General features: G+C 38.2%; 1 protein-coding gene across 1 annotated transcript; it reads left to right on the forward strand.

Annotated features, from left to right (window-relative positions):
* Positions 1 to 1092: 1092 nt before the first annotated feature.
* On the forward strand, positions 1093 to 15751 carry LOC109045698 (fibroblast growth factor 10). The gene is made up of 3 exons (XM_042748228.1): positions 1093 to 2099; positions 13486 to 13589; positions 14835 to 15751. Exons 1-3 carry the CDS (start codon positions 1793 to 1795, stop codon positions 15027 to 15029), a joined length of 606 nt encoding a protein of 201 aa, XP_042604162.1. The 5' UTR covers positions 1093 to 1792; the 3' UTR covers positions 15030 to 15751.
* The last annotated feature ends 1238 nt before the right edge of the window (positions 15752 to 16989 follow it).

The following is a 16989-nucleotide window of genomic DNA, read 5'->3' on the forward strand; positions in this document are numbered from 1 at the left end:
CCCCAGACACAGAGAATGTGAGAAAGTGAACTTTGTGATATAGAAAATAATGACAGTGATTTGCCAAGAAATGCTTTGTGCTAAAAAATTATGAGGTACTAAGTAAACTATAAATGAAATTGGCAAAAGTTTAATTGTTTCTCTGAGCACATTGGAAATGTTTGCTAACAAAACTTCAAAGAGACTTCTTACACTTCTTGACATTATATTAACAGAAAATCATATTGTTTTATGAATGCATTCAAATGCCTTGGGCACAGTTTAGTTGCACTAACACATGTCTCTTTTCACTCTTTTTTTGCAGCCCTTCCCCCCACTCGTAATAAGTAAACGTCTCCCTGTTAGTGGTCGACTTCCTCGCGACTCCAACAGCTCTTTTGACGTAAGATAAGTCTGTTATGAAATGGTTACGCAAGATGACCTGGGAATTTCAATAAATATTTTTTTTCCTTCAGGACACCCCCTCACATAAATCCAGAAATGTGCTTCTCACACCTTGTTTAAAGTATTAACTGACTTGGCACTCGGCTGCACTACAGGTTGGAATTCAGGACTGAAGATGTGCCCAAATATGATATGAATGATATTTACTTGGCAGAAGTTGAATTTGGCTCGATTTTTCCACCGAAAATCCAGATACGGATTCTGTTGGACAATATGAAAAGGAAATTAACACACAAACCAGTCTTGAGATAAAGATTGTTTTCAGGGTGAGCTCTATCCCACGACAGCACTGATGTCTCTTTTCGTTGTCGTAAATGCCCATTAAATCTAGTTTTATAGCTATAAGAGTTTATTAGGCTGCTATAAACTGATTCCGAATGTGTATTGAAGGTACAAACAGTTCAGGTACATCTGAGTCTTGTTGTTCCTACTGTAGGACAGAAGACTGATGAGGACGGCAGTAAATGAGGGAAAAAGTGGCAATCAGATCCAGGTGTCCCTGATAAGGCTCACATGCCACGGGGGGGGCTGCAGCAGTTAGCCGGAGGAGACCTGTACGGGCCGACGCATGGGGCTCCCAGCCCAGATGGGAGGGAACAGGGTGGGAGGGGCATTGAGAGAGAGGGAGACACTGAGAGTGGGTGAGGCAATTGGGAGTAACAGAGGGAGACAGATAGGAGAGGGGCGAGGAAAAATGCCCCTCGTCGCCTCTCATTCTGACGCACACATGCAAGCAAAACTTGCACACGCACACACGGATCTTCAAAGCCGACTGCTTTTCATAGTCTCCCTATTAGCTAAAGAGATTACATCTGGGGCCCTGAACCAAATAAATAAGGTGAGAGGAGTGTCAGAGCTCAGTCTGCTCCACCTCAGGATCCTCTCAGCACTTCAGTGGTGAGCAGAAAGGAAACCCACTCTTAATCAGAGGGACACTGAGAGAGCTGGACACAGCAGGGATTACAGGTTTTTTTCCTACTGTGGATTCCTCTCATTTCATTGAGAACAGATTCGCTGGCCTGTTGCATTCAGGTCGTTTTGCCATTCTTCTCCAGAACATTTTCTTTGCCTCTTGCTGTCCTCATTTACCCCCCGTCCAACAGTGGATTGTACGTGGGAGAGCAGGAGGAGGTGAAGCGGTTCCCTGCGGAGGTGTTTTGAGTTATGGATGTTAACACATTCCTTCTGGACACGAGGAGAACCAGATCCAGCCTGAGCAGCACAAGCAGACACTACCGCCACGGACACTTCGCTGGGCTTCACCTCCTGGTATCACCCTTTCTCCCAGCCAGCTCTTCAGCATGTACCTTTCTGTGAGGCTCTTCCCAGTCTTCCGAGCTCCAGGACAATGTGCAAATGGAAAGTGACTAAGGGTGCCTCAGCCTGGTTTCGTCTGTCCTGTCTTTCCCTGCCGCTGCTGCTCCTGCTCCTGTGTTCAGCTCTGCCTGTGGCCTGCCATGACACCCACAGGGCCATACGTGCCCCGAGGGGCACCAACTCCTCACTGTCTGCCGTGGTGGGGCGGCATGTGCGCAGCTACAACCACCTCACGGGGGACGTGCGCAAGAGGAAACTCTTCTCCTACCAGAAGTTCTTTCTCAGGATCGATCAGAACGGAGAAGTCAATGGCACCAAAAGCAAGGACGATCCATATAGTGAGTAACGCCCGTTTTTTCCTCTTTCCTTTCACATGTGGGTCCCATAGAAGAAATGGCACTGCTTATTTCCTGACTCCTTTGATTTTGCTGTCAAACATCCAGCAGATAATATAAACCTTACCTGATGTTGGTGGGCGCAAGCTGCTGTGTGTGGAGTTGGGCTTTGCATGCGTTGCTGAGAGGTAGTCAGCTCTAATGTTGGTCCTTAGGTTTCAGAGTGCAGATTTATTCAAAGCAGGTTTCCTGAAACCAATTTGAAATTACTAGGGGAGTCTTTCTTTTCTGTAAAATGCGCAAACCATTGGAAGTTACTCTTGAACATCACGCAGTCCATCAGTTATCTTTATCACTCCTGCCGTAACTCCCTAGTCGCTGCAACCAATGGCTTACTTTTAAGATTCTATTAATTTCGAGCACGTCAGGAGGTTTTTTTTTTCTGTTGAACATGTTATCGTGTTCATTCATAAATAATCAGAATTTTTTTTACTTTACACTTGGTAGCATGTCCAGACACCTGGCAGGGAGCTCGAAGCACCTGGTCACCACACTCCCAAATCTCCCTCTGCACTTTTTCGTTAGTAGGTTGCACACACATTGCCGCTAATAAAAAAGCCTTTGACATATGGGTCCCATGTGCATACTGCTAGGCTTTTTTAGACTAGGGTGTGCAGGAACTCCGCAAGACATGGCTGTGGGTATTTCAATTAGCCAAACTGCCTCTTAAATGTGTTGCACAGAAAGTCTCTTAATAAATCCAAGACCAGGCTTGAAGAGTTCTGGAAGGCTTTCAACTACCATCAAAGAGTTTGTCCAGAAAGCTGGACACTGTTAGGTCCAGTGTTGTAGACATTAAACGTTTACATTTATATTTATTAATGCATGTTTGAAAATAAATGAATAAATGTGTGCTAGCTTTTTTTAAATGTAATTTAAATAGAAAACTATTATAAATTCATATCTATCATGCCTGTAAAAAATGAAAAAAATCTACATATCATATGCCATGTTTTTGTACTTTTCCCTATGCCAGCGAACTTGTTAAAAGATGTACATGTTGTACATGTTAAAAGATTCCCGCCACTCGCTTACCACATGTAAAAAAATGCATTGTCCTTGTTAGCTCCCATAATGACCCTTAGGCATGAAGCATACTGCTAATAATGTTCTGGCCAGATGCACTGAGTTTCAGTGAGGATTCACTTCTTGTTTCAGTGCTGATATATCTGAAGTGTGGATATAGCCTGGAATGTCATGCGGGAGGCATAGTAAAGGGGAAACACTTGTTGGTGAATGGATCATTTCTCCAAAACAGATTGGACCTCTGCCATCCCTCCGCTTTCCCTACTTTTTTGCGGGCGCTATAATTGAATTTGAAGGGCCTCTGGTGCCCACAAGGTAGCAGCAGTGCTCCCTGCGTCCCTCGCTTTAAAACAGCAGCACGGTGAAATGTTAGTGTGCTGCGTTTACGACAAGCGTGTTTGCTTGATTTATTCTGTAATCAGAGACCATTGTTGTTGCCACAAATGCCCGTAAAAAGGGCAGAAATTAGTGGCTTGCTATGTTATGTATCATCATGTACTTGAAACATCAAAACATCCTCAAATGATTTTACTCCAGTTGGAGCCACTGGCATTTTAAAAAGAACCAGTCCCTTTTGCGGTATAATATTTCTCTCGAGTTAACAAAAAGAATATTCCCATGAACAGCATGGCGTGTTATTGTATATAGACTGACGTCATGTCGACAATTATCTTTGTGTTTGAATAGAGCTGAATTTTGTCAAACTCAATTTTTTTTAAACATTTTTTAACTTCCACGTTCAATGTTTATGAAAAGCACACTTTGCATTATGCTGAAATTAACAGTCGAATGAACTGAAGGTCAGTAGTTTTTCTGTTTTGGATGAGTTACAGAATATACTTTTGGAAGAGCATAAAGTAGAAGTAATGGCATATTTTATTTTAATGAGACATTAATGTAGCCTATTTACCAGCAATGCACATATAAAATGTCATATCTTGATGCAAAATTTACATTTACACCCCTATAAACACTTGCAGTAAATCAAAAGCCCATATTTTATGAGAGGGCCAATATTTGTTTTGCATATTTGATGTGGAAAAATATTTGCAGAGAGCCTAAGTATGATAGATTGTTACATTTCCCAGATTCAAACTCCCAGTCCGAGAGTCTCTTTGTCCATGTTTGCGTTCTCAAGTCCAGCCTTCTTTAGTTTTCAAGTCCACAAAAGACCTGTCTATGTGCAACTTGAAATCCTATTCCACCCATATTGTTTGATTTCCTTTCAGAATCCATCAGCTCAGTATCACTTTTGTCACATTGTGTCTCCCCCAAGACATTTTTGGAAATGGCACCCTGTGCTGGAACTCGGAGCTGTCCTCGGTGTATTGAGCGAGCCTAACAACAAGCTCACTGTGATGCAAAAGCTCTCACATGGATCAGCCGGAGTTCAGTCTTTCTTGACCTGTTTTGATCTTGTTTGCCTTCTCTTTCTTCTCCGCAGTTGTTTTGTGTTTATCATACGGCGCTGATGAAAAAGTCAGTATCGACACAAGCGCAAAACCTCTGGTGTTGGCATGGCCGGAGGAAATTGTTAATGAGGATCATTAGTCTTTGACAGTTTTGATTGAGGGGATTTGTCCGATCAGAGTTCAACTACTGGTTGAATCGTAAGGTCTAGAGTGCAGGGGTCTTTCCAATCATCGTGTCAGCTCTTGGGCAGCAGATCAAACAAGGGTCAGGCCAGCAGTCATTATACGTCTCTCACCCCATTTGGGGTCAGTTTAATCTAATAGGGCTCAATTAAGAATACAGATTATTGCTGGTCTAATGAGGTGTTTCCAGGCCAAACTCCATTAGCTTTGGTCAGAGTGGCACACTTGAAGATTGTTTTTCTTCATGAGAGAATATAAATTACTCGGTTTATTTCAGGTGTTTAGTTCCTTTGTATGCGTTAGGCTGAACCTTATCAACTATAAAGCAAACAAACCCTTGCTTTTGTTTGCTGAATGAATGTTAATGTTCATAACTTGTTTTTCTTCCTGCGTTCCATCAGCTTCTGTCAGATTACCTTTTATAAAACTTGTTTTGCTATTTTAACGAGAAAGAAAGATGAATAAGCCTATTCTGTCAAGTGTTTCTCAGAAACTAGCGTGGAAGGACACAGCTTGCTGGCCTGGTGTGACATGAAATCTTTAATCAGGAACAATAACAAGATAACTGCAAGCAGCTCTCGGCATGTCTGCTGAGACAAAATGGAAAATAATCAACTGATGCTAGTTAGTATGGGCATGATTATGACAAAAACGCATGTTGCAAACAAAACATTTTGACACAGTGATTAATTGTGCAGACTTACTAGTTAGTGATCATTTTCACATGATATCTGATCACAGATTTATAATCTATATGACTGCATGTTCACCATAACACTGGTTTATTCAGTTCCCTCCTGCTTTACAGCTCAAATGTATTAGTAAAATGACTGACTGGTGTGAATGAACGTGCAATGTGTGAATTTAAATGACATGTTGCCAGCCCTAGCCACATGGATGGCACTCTTTAGAAGTGTGCGTGTGTTTGTGCTCTCTGTGGTTACGGTGCCCGTTTATAGCTCCTGTGTGAAATCCCAACCACACAAGTAATAAAAATGACTTATGAGGATTGAACTGATGTGCAAAAGGTTAGTGTCAGTGTTTCATTCTCTTTGACCATGGCATCCTTATAGACTTTCTCCTTTTTGATTCATAAATAACAGAGCAGGTTTTTACAAGACATTTTAAAGATCACTACAAGATACACAGCCCTCAAAAATGCAAGATGCTGATAGCTTTGACATGTTTACTTATAAGCTGTCCATTGTTCTATTATGTTTGTTCCATCTACAATACTGTTCAAAAGTTTGGGTTCAGTAAGATTTTATTACTTTTATGCAACAATTATCTAATAAATTGATGAAAAGTTACAGTAGAGACATTTATAATGTTAGAATGATTTCTGAAGAATCGTGTGACGCTGAAGACTGGAGTAATGGCTGCTGAAAATTTGGCTTTGCCATGACTAGAATAAATTACATTCTAAAATATATTAAAATAGTTATTTTTAATAGTGTTTGTGATTAAAAAATGCAGCCTTAGTGAGGAGATAAGAAACTTCTTTCAACATCTTCCAGACACCAAACTTTTGATCGGTAATTTATGTTCTAAATATTTTATTAAAAATAGTGTCTGATTTATTTTAATAGCTAATATGTTTGAACAGATGCTCACACTGATTTACAACTATTATATATGAGTCATTGTGAAAGTTGTTTTTTAGCACCTCATGTTTAAAGGAGTGTGATTTAAAAAATGAATGTGCCATAATTTGTATTTTATCATTTTAACATGTAAAATGAGGTAAAAGTCCATGTTTTTAAAGACCCACAACACGTGTATATTTTGTAGTAGCAGTTCAATGTCTTCATCTAGTTAATACATCCAGCTTTTCCCTTCTGAAAGTCCAACTTGGAGGAGCGGAAGACCAGATGTATGCCTAACCTCTGACCCCATTACCTAAAGCAGAGCACCATTTGTGCCATGAGATGTTCTGGGGAGAAACAACACTGTCTCTTTTCTGCTGTCTGATTGTCAACAGACGGGGACTAAAAGCGCACTTGCCCACAAACCAGTAAGACGACAATTGTTTTGGAATTGTTTTCAGGAAACTATAAGCTTTGAGGTGATCATTGAGCAGTTTAAGGAGTAAGAAGCCCGGTACAGGGAGTTTAGTTATGATAACTGTGATATCTACAAACACATGTTTATCAAGCCATTGAACAGGAAAGACAGGGGGAATGACTTTGCAAGGTCTTTCAGTGTCCTATAAATCTGTTAAGTGTTTGATACGCTACAGTACTGGACAAATGAGAGCAGGATGAAGCTTTCCTCAAACACATCTTCTCACAAGCTCCAAGGGGAATTCCTAAGAGATGTGTGCTCGAACAGATGGCGGCGGTTGGCGCATCAAAGCACTGAAGAGAGATGAGGACCAGTGTGAGTAGAGATGCATCTGGCCTGTCAAAGAAGTGAGCAGGATGTTTGAGTGGTCTTGCATTGGTTCCCATTAGGATGGGTGTTCGCTCTGACATTTAGGAGGAGGTTGGAAACTGTTTGCCACCACAGAAGGTTGTCTGGATGTTTGGGTATGTTACAGTATGTGTGTGTTTGGGATGATGCATGCAAGGTTGCATGTGCGCAAAGTGTTTCAGTGGTTTCATTGCCCATGCAATGCAAACACTGAACAAATCTGACTGTCATCAAAAATTAGTTGAGCACAAAATCTTCAGTCCTCTGACAGTGTGCAGGGTGGTTAACAAATGCCTGAACAGTTACTCAAACAAAAACATGATACTTAACATGCTCTGATGGTCTGGAATAACATGAAATATGTGAAGAGTTTAGGAATATTAATTTACCCTCATGTTGTTCCAAAAACTTTTTTTTTTTCTGCTGTGAAACAAAATATGTATGTATGGTAAATCGCAAAACAACCCATTATATATATAGGGGCCCTGAGTATGGAGCCTAGCAACTGGAAGAGAGAAAGAAGAATTGTACTCATTTTCTAACTTTCTTTTCTTTATGTGCTGTTTCAATGAGTCACATTTTAGCAGATTTATAGCGGGAGAACAGCACTACTGTTTTCACTACTGTCCGAGGATGCATTACGTAATATGAAATAGAGCTGGTTCTTATGTTTTAAGCTCAGACTAAAGACATGCACATTTGAACCATATGCCCCTGAGAACTGTAATGTTATCATGTATTCAAATACACATCATCCATAGGGCAAGTCACTGGCCTTAAATCATGTGTCCTTTTTAGCTTTTTAAACACAATCCAATGTTTTTCTTTAGGCTAAGCACAGTACAAGACTGAAGACTGCATGCACACACTAAGAGTTACTGTTTCTTGTGTGCACAGTCGCAGACTTTGTTACAATTGTAATCCAAAAATGCAACATTTGACTTTTGCTTCCCACTCTCGCACCTTATAGTGTGTGCTTGGTTTAGCCAGCTGGTCATTATGTTTTGGCAAAGGATATGGGTCTAGGGCCCTAAAGACAGATATTTAGAGGCAGATGTGCAATGGAGTTACTGCAAGATCTCAGAAGAAAAACTGGTGGATGTGAGGGAGAACAGATTGCATAACTCTCTTTACCAGTGAGTTTGCATTGTGCTCTATTAGCAAATTTCAGTAGGAAAATCAGTAATGAAAGCCTGTTTATGAGGTGCTGAAAAAATGAACAAAATTGTTTTAAGAAAAATCATCATTCTTCACTAAGCTTTTAACACAGCTCTGAAAAAAGTATAGCTGTTATTCTGAGTCTGTCTACAGAGGCCACATATGCTTTCTGTAAACCATCTTGAAAGGCTAATTAAAAACAAGAAAAATCTTCATGGGTTTTGTTTTTACATGATCAAGAGCAGGAAATGCCCGAAAAAAAAAAAAAAAAAAAAAAAAAAATATATATATATATATATATATATATATATATATATATATATATTCTTACACAGTATTTGTCTTGTTTTTAAGTAAAATTTCCAAACATTCTTAAATCAAGATACATTTACTTGAGAAACATTTACTTCCAAAAAACTAAGATTTAATATCATAAAATTAAGTGACTTCATGCATAAAACAATATTAGATATTTGTACTGGGAAATCTTTTTTTTTTTTTTTTTTTGCAGTGTATTTCAGCAGAGATAGAATAGGAAAATGAGACTGGCTCCCCAGACCCGTCCACTGATCTCTTAGCCCAGGAGCCAGGGGCCCATGGAGCCCAGATCAAAGGTCCAAGACACTGTCATCAGAAGCCAATGACGGGTCAGCAGCAAAGATGCCTTTTAATGGGGACCCTTTTCCCTTTATGGTCCTGTAGGCAGGGGGTTCAATGAAAATACGTGCGTGTCAGAGACCTGGCGGTCCGACGTTCCCAGGACAATTAAGCACCCTAGTGTAATATATGACTTGACGTATTCAGTCTTTGCACCAGTGTGGAGAGCTGACAAGCAGTTGAGGGTTCCCGAGTGCAAGTAAGATTATTATTTTGACGTCTGGAAATGATCCAATCGGAACGCTGCTAGGGAAAAGTCCGTCTGCCTGATAAAAATTGTTATTTTCAAACACGTTTGAAGTGGATGGGGGTCTCTTTCACTCTCTTGCAGGCTTTGGTGTTGATGCAGGTTGTACAAGGCTACAAATACAAGGCTGTGGGGTTTTTTGTAATTACCACAAGATGCGATAACCTGAGTTCTGTCACCCTGCCAAGAAAACATTGAACGCCGTTAAGCGGGAAGGGGGGCGGCCACCTACAGAGCCTGGAGCAAGAGCCTAGTCTACTGAGGGAAGATCACGCTAGGCTATTGGTGGGACACTCTGGACCATCATTGGGCCATGGGCAGTGTAATGTCACAGACACATGGCTGCTTACAGGCAGGGTTTGAGTAAGGTGAGGCTGGGCTTGTTAAAAAGCTGAGGCTTTTAAGTCTTTGTAATCCGAACCCTAACGGGGACTAAAACAAGAATACTTGGAGGATTAGGTTGTACCAATTTTTTTTTTTTTTTTAAGAGAATGCCTTGGCTAGTGCTTTGAATAATGCATGCAGTGAAATCGTGTTTGTCAGAATACCGGAGCGCCGTGATATAGATGTAACAAAACATTGGGTCTGCCAGGAAAACTGTTTAAAAGTAATCACGCTCTTATGAGTCAAGACTTAGCTGTCTGTAGAGCGGCCGTTCTCAAACTGTGCTGTGTGAGGGATTTCAAGTGGCCGGCGAGATATTCTGGCTGATAATATAAAATAAATAATACATATAAAATATAAAAAATAAGGGTCTGTGAGTTGATTGGCTGACATAAAATAATAAATAAAGAATAAAAAATACATCACTTATAACTAAAACCATCAAGTACATTATCGTAGTAGCAGAAGCCGTTTATTATTATTTAAAATATTATTAATAATTTTTTAAAACAAAAGTTTATAATAAAAAATACAAATAATATAAATAATAGATCTTAAAAAAAGGTGAATTCCAATAAAATATAAATATTAGATTTAAAGCTTCAATAAAAGTTAGAAATGTTTCCTTGGCAAATAAAATAAGTTAGACTGAAACATTAAAGTTATTAAAAGTGAAATAAAAATAAATTAAGCATTAAGCATCTTAAAAATAATTTAAAAATATTAATTTGTGATGAAGGGCTTCTGCTACTTTGATGATTACTCAGTGTTATTAACTACAGGATAGTTATTAGTTATAAGATAGTTTTTAAACTAAGGACAATTTGTATGCTGTTCAAAACTGCAAGTAATTGTTTTCATGTTGTTGGGGTTTGTCTCAGACTTGAGGTGTTAGGTGGTCTGCAGTTACTGATTAAGTTTGGGAACCACTACTGTAGAGGTTTGTTGAGGTTTAACTCTTACATGACTGCGCGTACGCACTTTAATGAGTCAAATAAAACTGTAACAGACTTGTTGCACGCACAGCTGTTGTTCTTGGTAATGTCTTAAAAATGTTGATTAGATAATATGTGCCTGAGAGCTTACTGCATTTCAGACACTGGGCTTAAAACATTTCTCTGTACTTTAAGGTCAAATCTCACATTGAATAACTGGTATTTGGCAGAAATCTGAAATGAAAGAGGGGCAGATCTTAAATGTTTATGGTGTGGAAGAAGAAAGCATGCAGAGAGACCTGTTGCTTAGATGCCTCCGAGATGTTTTGGTTTTGTAAATCCAGCCTTTTGTTGCAGACCTGCATTTCAGCTTCAGTGCAGACAGGAGAAACACTCCTGGGACTTGTGAGGGAGTCGTACAAAAAAAGACTCCAGCGTGTTTTGGTTTGACAGACCACATCAAATAGCCGAAAGCAAACAGGTGCTTTCTGCCAGACGATTCAGGCTTTATTTTGACATAGCACGCTTTAAAGAGCAACCACCAAATTTACTGTAGACATGACATGTTGTTTGCACACATGACATGACATCACTCGCATAGGGATAGGTGTAACTGCATGATAGGTGTTTGGGATTTCTGGTCAAAATTTATATGCGCTCGTGTCATTTTCGGCAGCCGTTAAATTGCTTTTGTCCACTCTATTACTCTTTGATCATGGATTATTCCCCCTTAATCCTACCAAAGTCTCTAATCCCATCTCTGAGCCCCCTCCTTTTATTCTGTCGCTCTTGCTCATGAACCTGAGGCGAGGGAGGAGAGAGGATAGAAGACTAGGTCTCCTTACATCTTCTCTTGGTGATTGCAACCTGAGCCCATGTGGAGTAACTGCCTTCAGATCCACTTAATCCTCCTGTTGTAGCAGCGCTTGTGTCCTGATCCACAGGTGTGGATTCAATTCCTTTGCGTCACAAAACTCTGATGTCAATGTTAGGCATTTACAAACCATCCAAGATACAGAGGGTTTTACATAGTTCTGAACGTAGATATGCAATATATTTACTTTTTACTGACATATAAAGCCACAATTATTTTTATTATATATATGTATATTTTACCATGTAAACCAGTATTAACAGTTTTTGGTTTATGTTTTTTGTTATAGCCAACAATTACATATGACCCTTTATGCAAAACATTATTAGGATATTAAATAAGATCATGTTACTGAAGATATTTTGTAAATTTTCTACCATAAATATATCAAAAACTTGCAACATTGCTAAGGACATCATTTTGACAACTTTAAAGGCGATTTTCTTAGTATTTTTTTTGACAACTTTAAAGGCGATTAGATTTTTCAAATATTGTATCTCGGTCAAATTTGTCCTATCCTAACAAACCATACACCAGTGGAAAGCTCAGTGGAAAATCTTGGATATCCAGCTTTCAGATGATGTATAAATCTCAATTTCGAAAAAAAAAAGACCCTTATGACTTATGAACAATTTACCTTTATATTTATTTATTTATTTATTTTGGCTGTTTAGGCCAGTGTTGTAGAACTTGTTGTACAACTTAAATGAAGCCTATTTAAAATATCTATCAAAATCTAAAAATAATAATAATAATAATAATTGAAATTAAAGATAGAAATATTGCTTGAAGGAAGGAATATAAAAACATTTTTAAAAAATGACAAAAGCACATAACATTACTAAAACAAACTAAAATTAAAAGGAAAACTGAATTTAAAAATTTGATAAATTTTTACCTATAAAATTTACCTAATTTTTAATCTATAAAATACCAAAATAACACTGCCTTAGACTATTTGAAACAGATTATACCACAGTGATAGGAACAGCATCAAATTAAGTAATCTAAATAATTATTTAAAAATTGCTAAAATAAATGTAGTTATTTTACAATTTTATTTATTGGTCTCCAAAAACAATGGAAAAATAAAATGTATATAGATTCTGTGATTAGAATTTCTGACCATCCAAAAACAACAAGTGGAATATGTTATTGGACATTTATTTTAGCTGTCATTAAGTCAATGTTAATAACTTAATCAGCAGGATTTCCTAAGTCAACCGGCATAACTGTGTTGCATCACCAGCTAGACCAGCATTAATTACCCTAAACTAGTAAGGAGGTTGATGTTGGTCTTTCCAGCAGGATTGGTAGGCTGCTCACTTGCTTTAGAAGCTTGGTTTTTTATGGTTTTGATGTGTTGTTGAATAGTTGCAGATAAAAGCACTGAATTCACTAAAGCAGTGAGGTAAACTGAACTGCTCGTGTTCGTCAAAGGCCAGAAGCTGCAGGCAAAAGCTCTTTTAACCCCATACACAAACAACATAGGATCATATAGCCCTGTTTGCTACTAGGACATGCTTTGGTCTGGGACTAATCCCATCTAAAGCGTGATGGCTTTATGGGTTTACATAATTGCCTTTTAAAAGGCAAAACAGTAATGGTTACCACAACTTGAATCACTAATGGCTACAAACCTCTGCCAGCATGCCTTTCAGCTCTGAAAACTCCTACAAAGACAGCAAAATATGACTTTTCATGTCATAAATGAGCACTTTTGAACATAAGTACTCCTGCATGGGAAGATGGAGAATTACTGACTGTAGCACTGGGGTTATGAGGTGGACTGTGGGTAAAGTTCGAGGAGGTCATTTCTTTGATGATTTTACCTATATTTACATGTTTATATTTGTTACCTGTTCTATAATTTTAGGCTTGCATTTAATCTATGTCATTATGCAATTACATGTTTCATATAACACCAGCAGTGCACCTTGTTTAATGTAAAATAAGTATTTGCATAATTCTGAAAACTCTAAAACCTGCAATGTTTTAATCTGGACATTATGTAAATTATACGTTTACGTTTGTTTTCTAGGTACACTCGAAATCAAGTCTGTGGATGTGGGCATCGTTGCCATCAAGGGAATTCAAAGCAATTACTACCTTGCAATTAACAAGAAAGGGGTGGTCTACGGGGCGGTGAGCATCATTTTCTCTTCATTTCTCTTTTAATTATAGTTAATGACTGGACTCCACAGCAAATAATGATAACGTTTCATGATCCCGTCCAAGCCGAAGACGTCCTTCTTATCGGGAACTGTTAAACAACATTCAGAATTTCTAAACTATTTATAGAAATTCAGCTCTTCACAAGCTTCCAGAAAGATCCGTCAGCCCTTGAGTCCCTCTCAAAGGCTTTGATGTCAGAGAGCCTGCTCTATTTCTCATGTCTCAGGGCACTTAAAAAGCCCGGGGTTGTTTTAAAGGACAGTTCCACTCCATTGCCTGTAAATAATCCCCCAGCAAAAGTCGGCTTGAGCAAAAGAGTTCTGTCATCTTTGAAAAAGTAAGCCGAGAAGGCTCTCTTCCTTACACTGTAGTCTCTCCTCCAAAACTGCTCCATGCATGCGTTCTCCTGCATTCACAATCCAGCCATACAATCCCCTGCTCGCTCTTTGTTCCGAGTTCTCTCCAGCCCCATCGCCTCTCATTCATCCGCTCTCATGAATGGCAAATGTTACCTGAATCAGGCAAAAATAGTGCCGTACTTTTCCCAAAAGTGAAATCAACAGAGTGAGAGGGGAAAGTCCAAAAATGCAGTCACCTGTGCCTCAGGTCTGTTGTCCTCTCAGTGGAAATATCAATAAAGTGACATACGCTAACATTTATATTTAAAAAATTTTTTAAAAGTTTGAAAAACTTAACAGATGTACAGACTGATCATTTTAATGTGTCAATACTATATTGAAAATATTTATAAAAAATATTTTGTATTTAAAATAATTACAATTATATAAAATATTAATTTTATGAAATGCATTTTTTTCTGAATAATTTTTTTCTGAAAGTCGTGGAAACAGTTTTGATAATGTTAAGATGAGAGAAGGTGAAGATAATAGTGGACACAGTTTATCTAATAATACATTCATTCCATTCTAAAATAGATATGAATTAAAATTAAAAGTAAAATTTTTTTTATATTAATATGTAAGGACTGATTCTTTTAATGGGTCAAAATGTAATATTATATTATAACAATATTCTGCACATATAATAATACAACATTATAGTATAATATTATATCCATTTCATGAAATGCATTTTTTTTTTTTACTATAATACTGATATGGTTTGCATCCATTACTTTTTAAATAAATCAACAAACTGCACTGCAAGACCAAATATGATATCTCAAACTGACTCAAGTATGTCTTCTTTTTTCAGAAGGATTTTGGCGTTGACTGCAAGCTGATAGAGCGGATAGAGGAGAACAGGTACAACACCTATGCCTCTGCAGAGTGGAGGAACAGGAAGAAGCCCATGTTCGTGGGCCTGATGGCCAACGGGAAGCCGATGAGAGCCAAAAAGACCCGGAGAAAAAACACAGCCACACACTTTCTCCCCATTCCTATTGTGTAGCTACAACCCCACCAAAAGGGAACATTTAACTGCACTGAGGAAAGACTTGGAATTTTTGGACAGTTTGGAGAAGGCACTATGTAAAGGAACTAAGAGAACTCCTTTTCACTGAGTCCAATTGTTGTCACATATTTGTTTTTAAGTTATTGGCACCAGGGAAAATATGGGACATTTTTTTAAGCCAAACCCTTTTCTAGCAAAGGAAAGGTTGGATCAAAACCTACGGAGAGGAATCGGACATTGCATCCCCACAGAATGAACTGAAGAGACCTTTCACAGAGTGTATTGCTTGTGTGGATTTGTGCGTGTAACCTTTGGATGCAGTTATTTATGCTGTACTAACTCATACGAAACACTCTAACAGACTCTCAAACTCTGTGACTCAGTGGACTGAAAGTTATGCTTACTGGAAGCACTTGCTTAAGGTGCAAGGCTGAGAGGCAGAGATGGAGACCCCGCATCTTTCATCCGAATTTAGTCAAGCTAGCACCATAGCGTAAAGAACTCTAACATTATTAACATGCAAAAGCCACTGTATTTGATATCTCCATTCTTTACCTGACTGCTTTGGAATAAATTATTTATTTTATGTAATATTTAAAGAAAAACTTAGGCAAAAAAAAAAAAAAAACATGGAATGGACATTTTTTTATCATTTATGCTCCTCTTTTAAAAAGCTATTCTATCGGTTACACATGAATAAATAAATATATTTCTCCTTACCTAGCAGAAGTTGTGTCCGTGATGCTGAGAAAAGCTCATTTACTTCTTTTATTCACTTCCAAGAGGATAAATGCATTTTTAAAAACAAATGATCTTTCTGCACTTATGAAGGGAAGGGGTGATACGGTTAATTGATTTTCTGTACTTTCAAAAAGTCACTGTTTACATTATAAAATTCCATAATTGAAAGCACACATCACTGTTTCATAAAGAAAGCAATAAAAAAAAATCCCAGCCATAACTATGAACTCATCTCTAAAAGCATTCAAGAATTCAAAACACAGTCTTCGGTCACTGCTACACATATCAGTCGTGGAAGGAACATTGTGCTTTGAGATTCTTTTAAAGCGGAGGTAATTTGTGCCCCAAAAAGTCTGGTACTCTGAATTGAAAACATTCATCTTTGTTTATATTTCAGCTGTTATCAAAACCCACATATAAATCTATATCCACACTCAATGCCCTTTTGCTTCATTTTCAACTTTCCCTGCAACTTTAAATCATCAGACTCTGCTCTACTAGCCCACTCACTTCAAAGAGTCAGTGTGAAGGGCATGTGATGTGTATGTAAATATTGGCAGTAGATTATGGGCTGATTCTGATTATCTCTACTGTAGGCCTAACGCTTTTCCCCCTCAAACCTTTGGCGCAGTTCCAGCAATTAACAAAAATAAAAACTTTGAAGGTTTGGGCTGAAGTCTCACCTTTTTATCATAGTCTCTTTTTCGAGGGAACATGACGTTGACTCATGGACTTTCCCAAGCAGTTCTCATGTTTCAACTTTAAGTATTGATGTGTTTGTTTAGAAGTTCTTTTGGATGTTTTGTAAACATCTTTTCATGTACAATTACACCGAAATGGATTCAAGACTAGGTCTGAGAACCGAGAACCAGTTTCATTTTTTGAGTCGTATGATGTTCGGTTCGTTAACGTACTTTAACACGGAGAACCATATTAAAATACTTAAGAGTTTCCAGCAATAACATATAGTTCAAGAGAAACAACACCTTGAGTAAATCTGAAGCTCAAAAACAGACAACGTCTGATTCCCGAAAGAATATTCCCTTATGAGCCGGTTCTTATGATTACTGAATGAGTTCGTTCTTTTTGGTGAATCAAAACCACAACGCAACCAGTGCGATTGCCATAAGAATGATTCGTTTGTTTTCAGTGAATTAGAAAACTATCCTTACAATTAAATGTGGAGAAAACGCTTTCAGTTTTTCTCAGTTTCTGA

The sequence above is a fragment of the Cyprinus carpio genome, chromosome B21 (genome assembly GCF_018340385.1).
Source record: "Cyprinus carpio isolate SPL01 chromosome B21, ASM1834038v1, whole genome shotgun sequence".
NCBI lineage: Eukaryota > Metazoa > Chordata > Actinopteri > Cypriniformes > Cyprinidae > Cyprinus > Cyprinus carpio.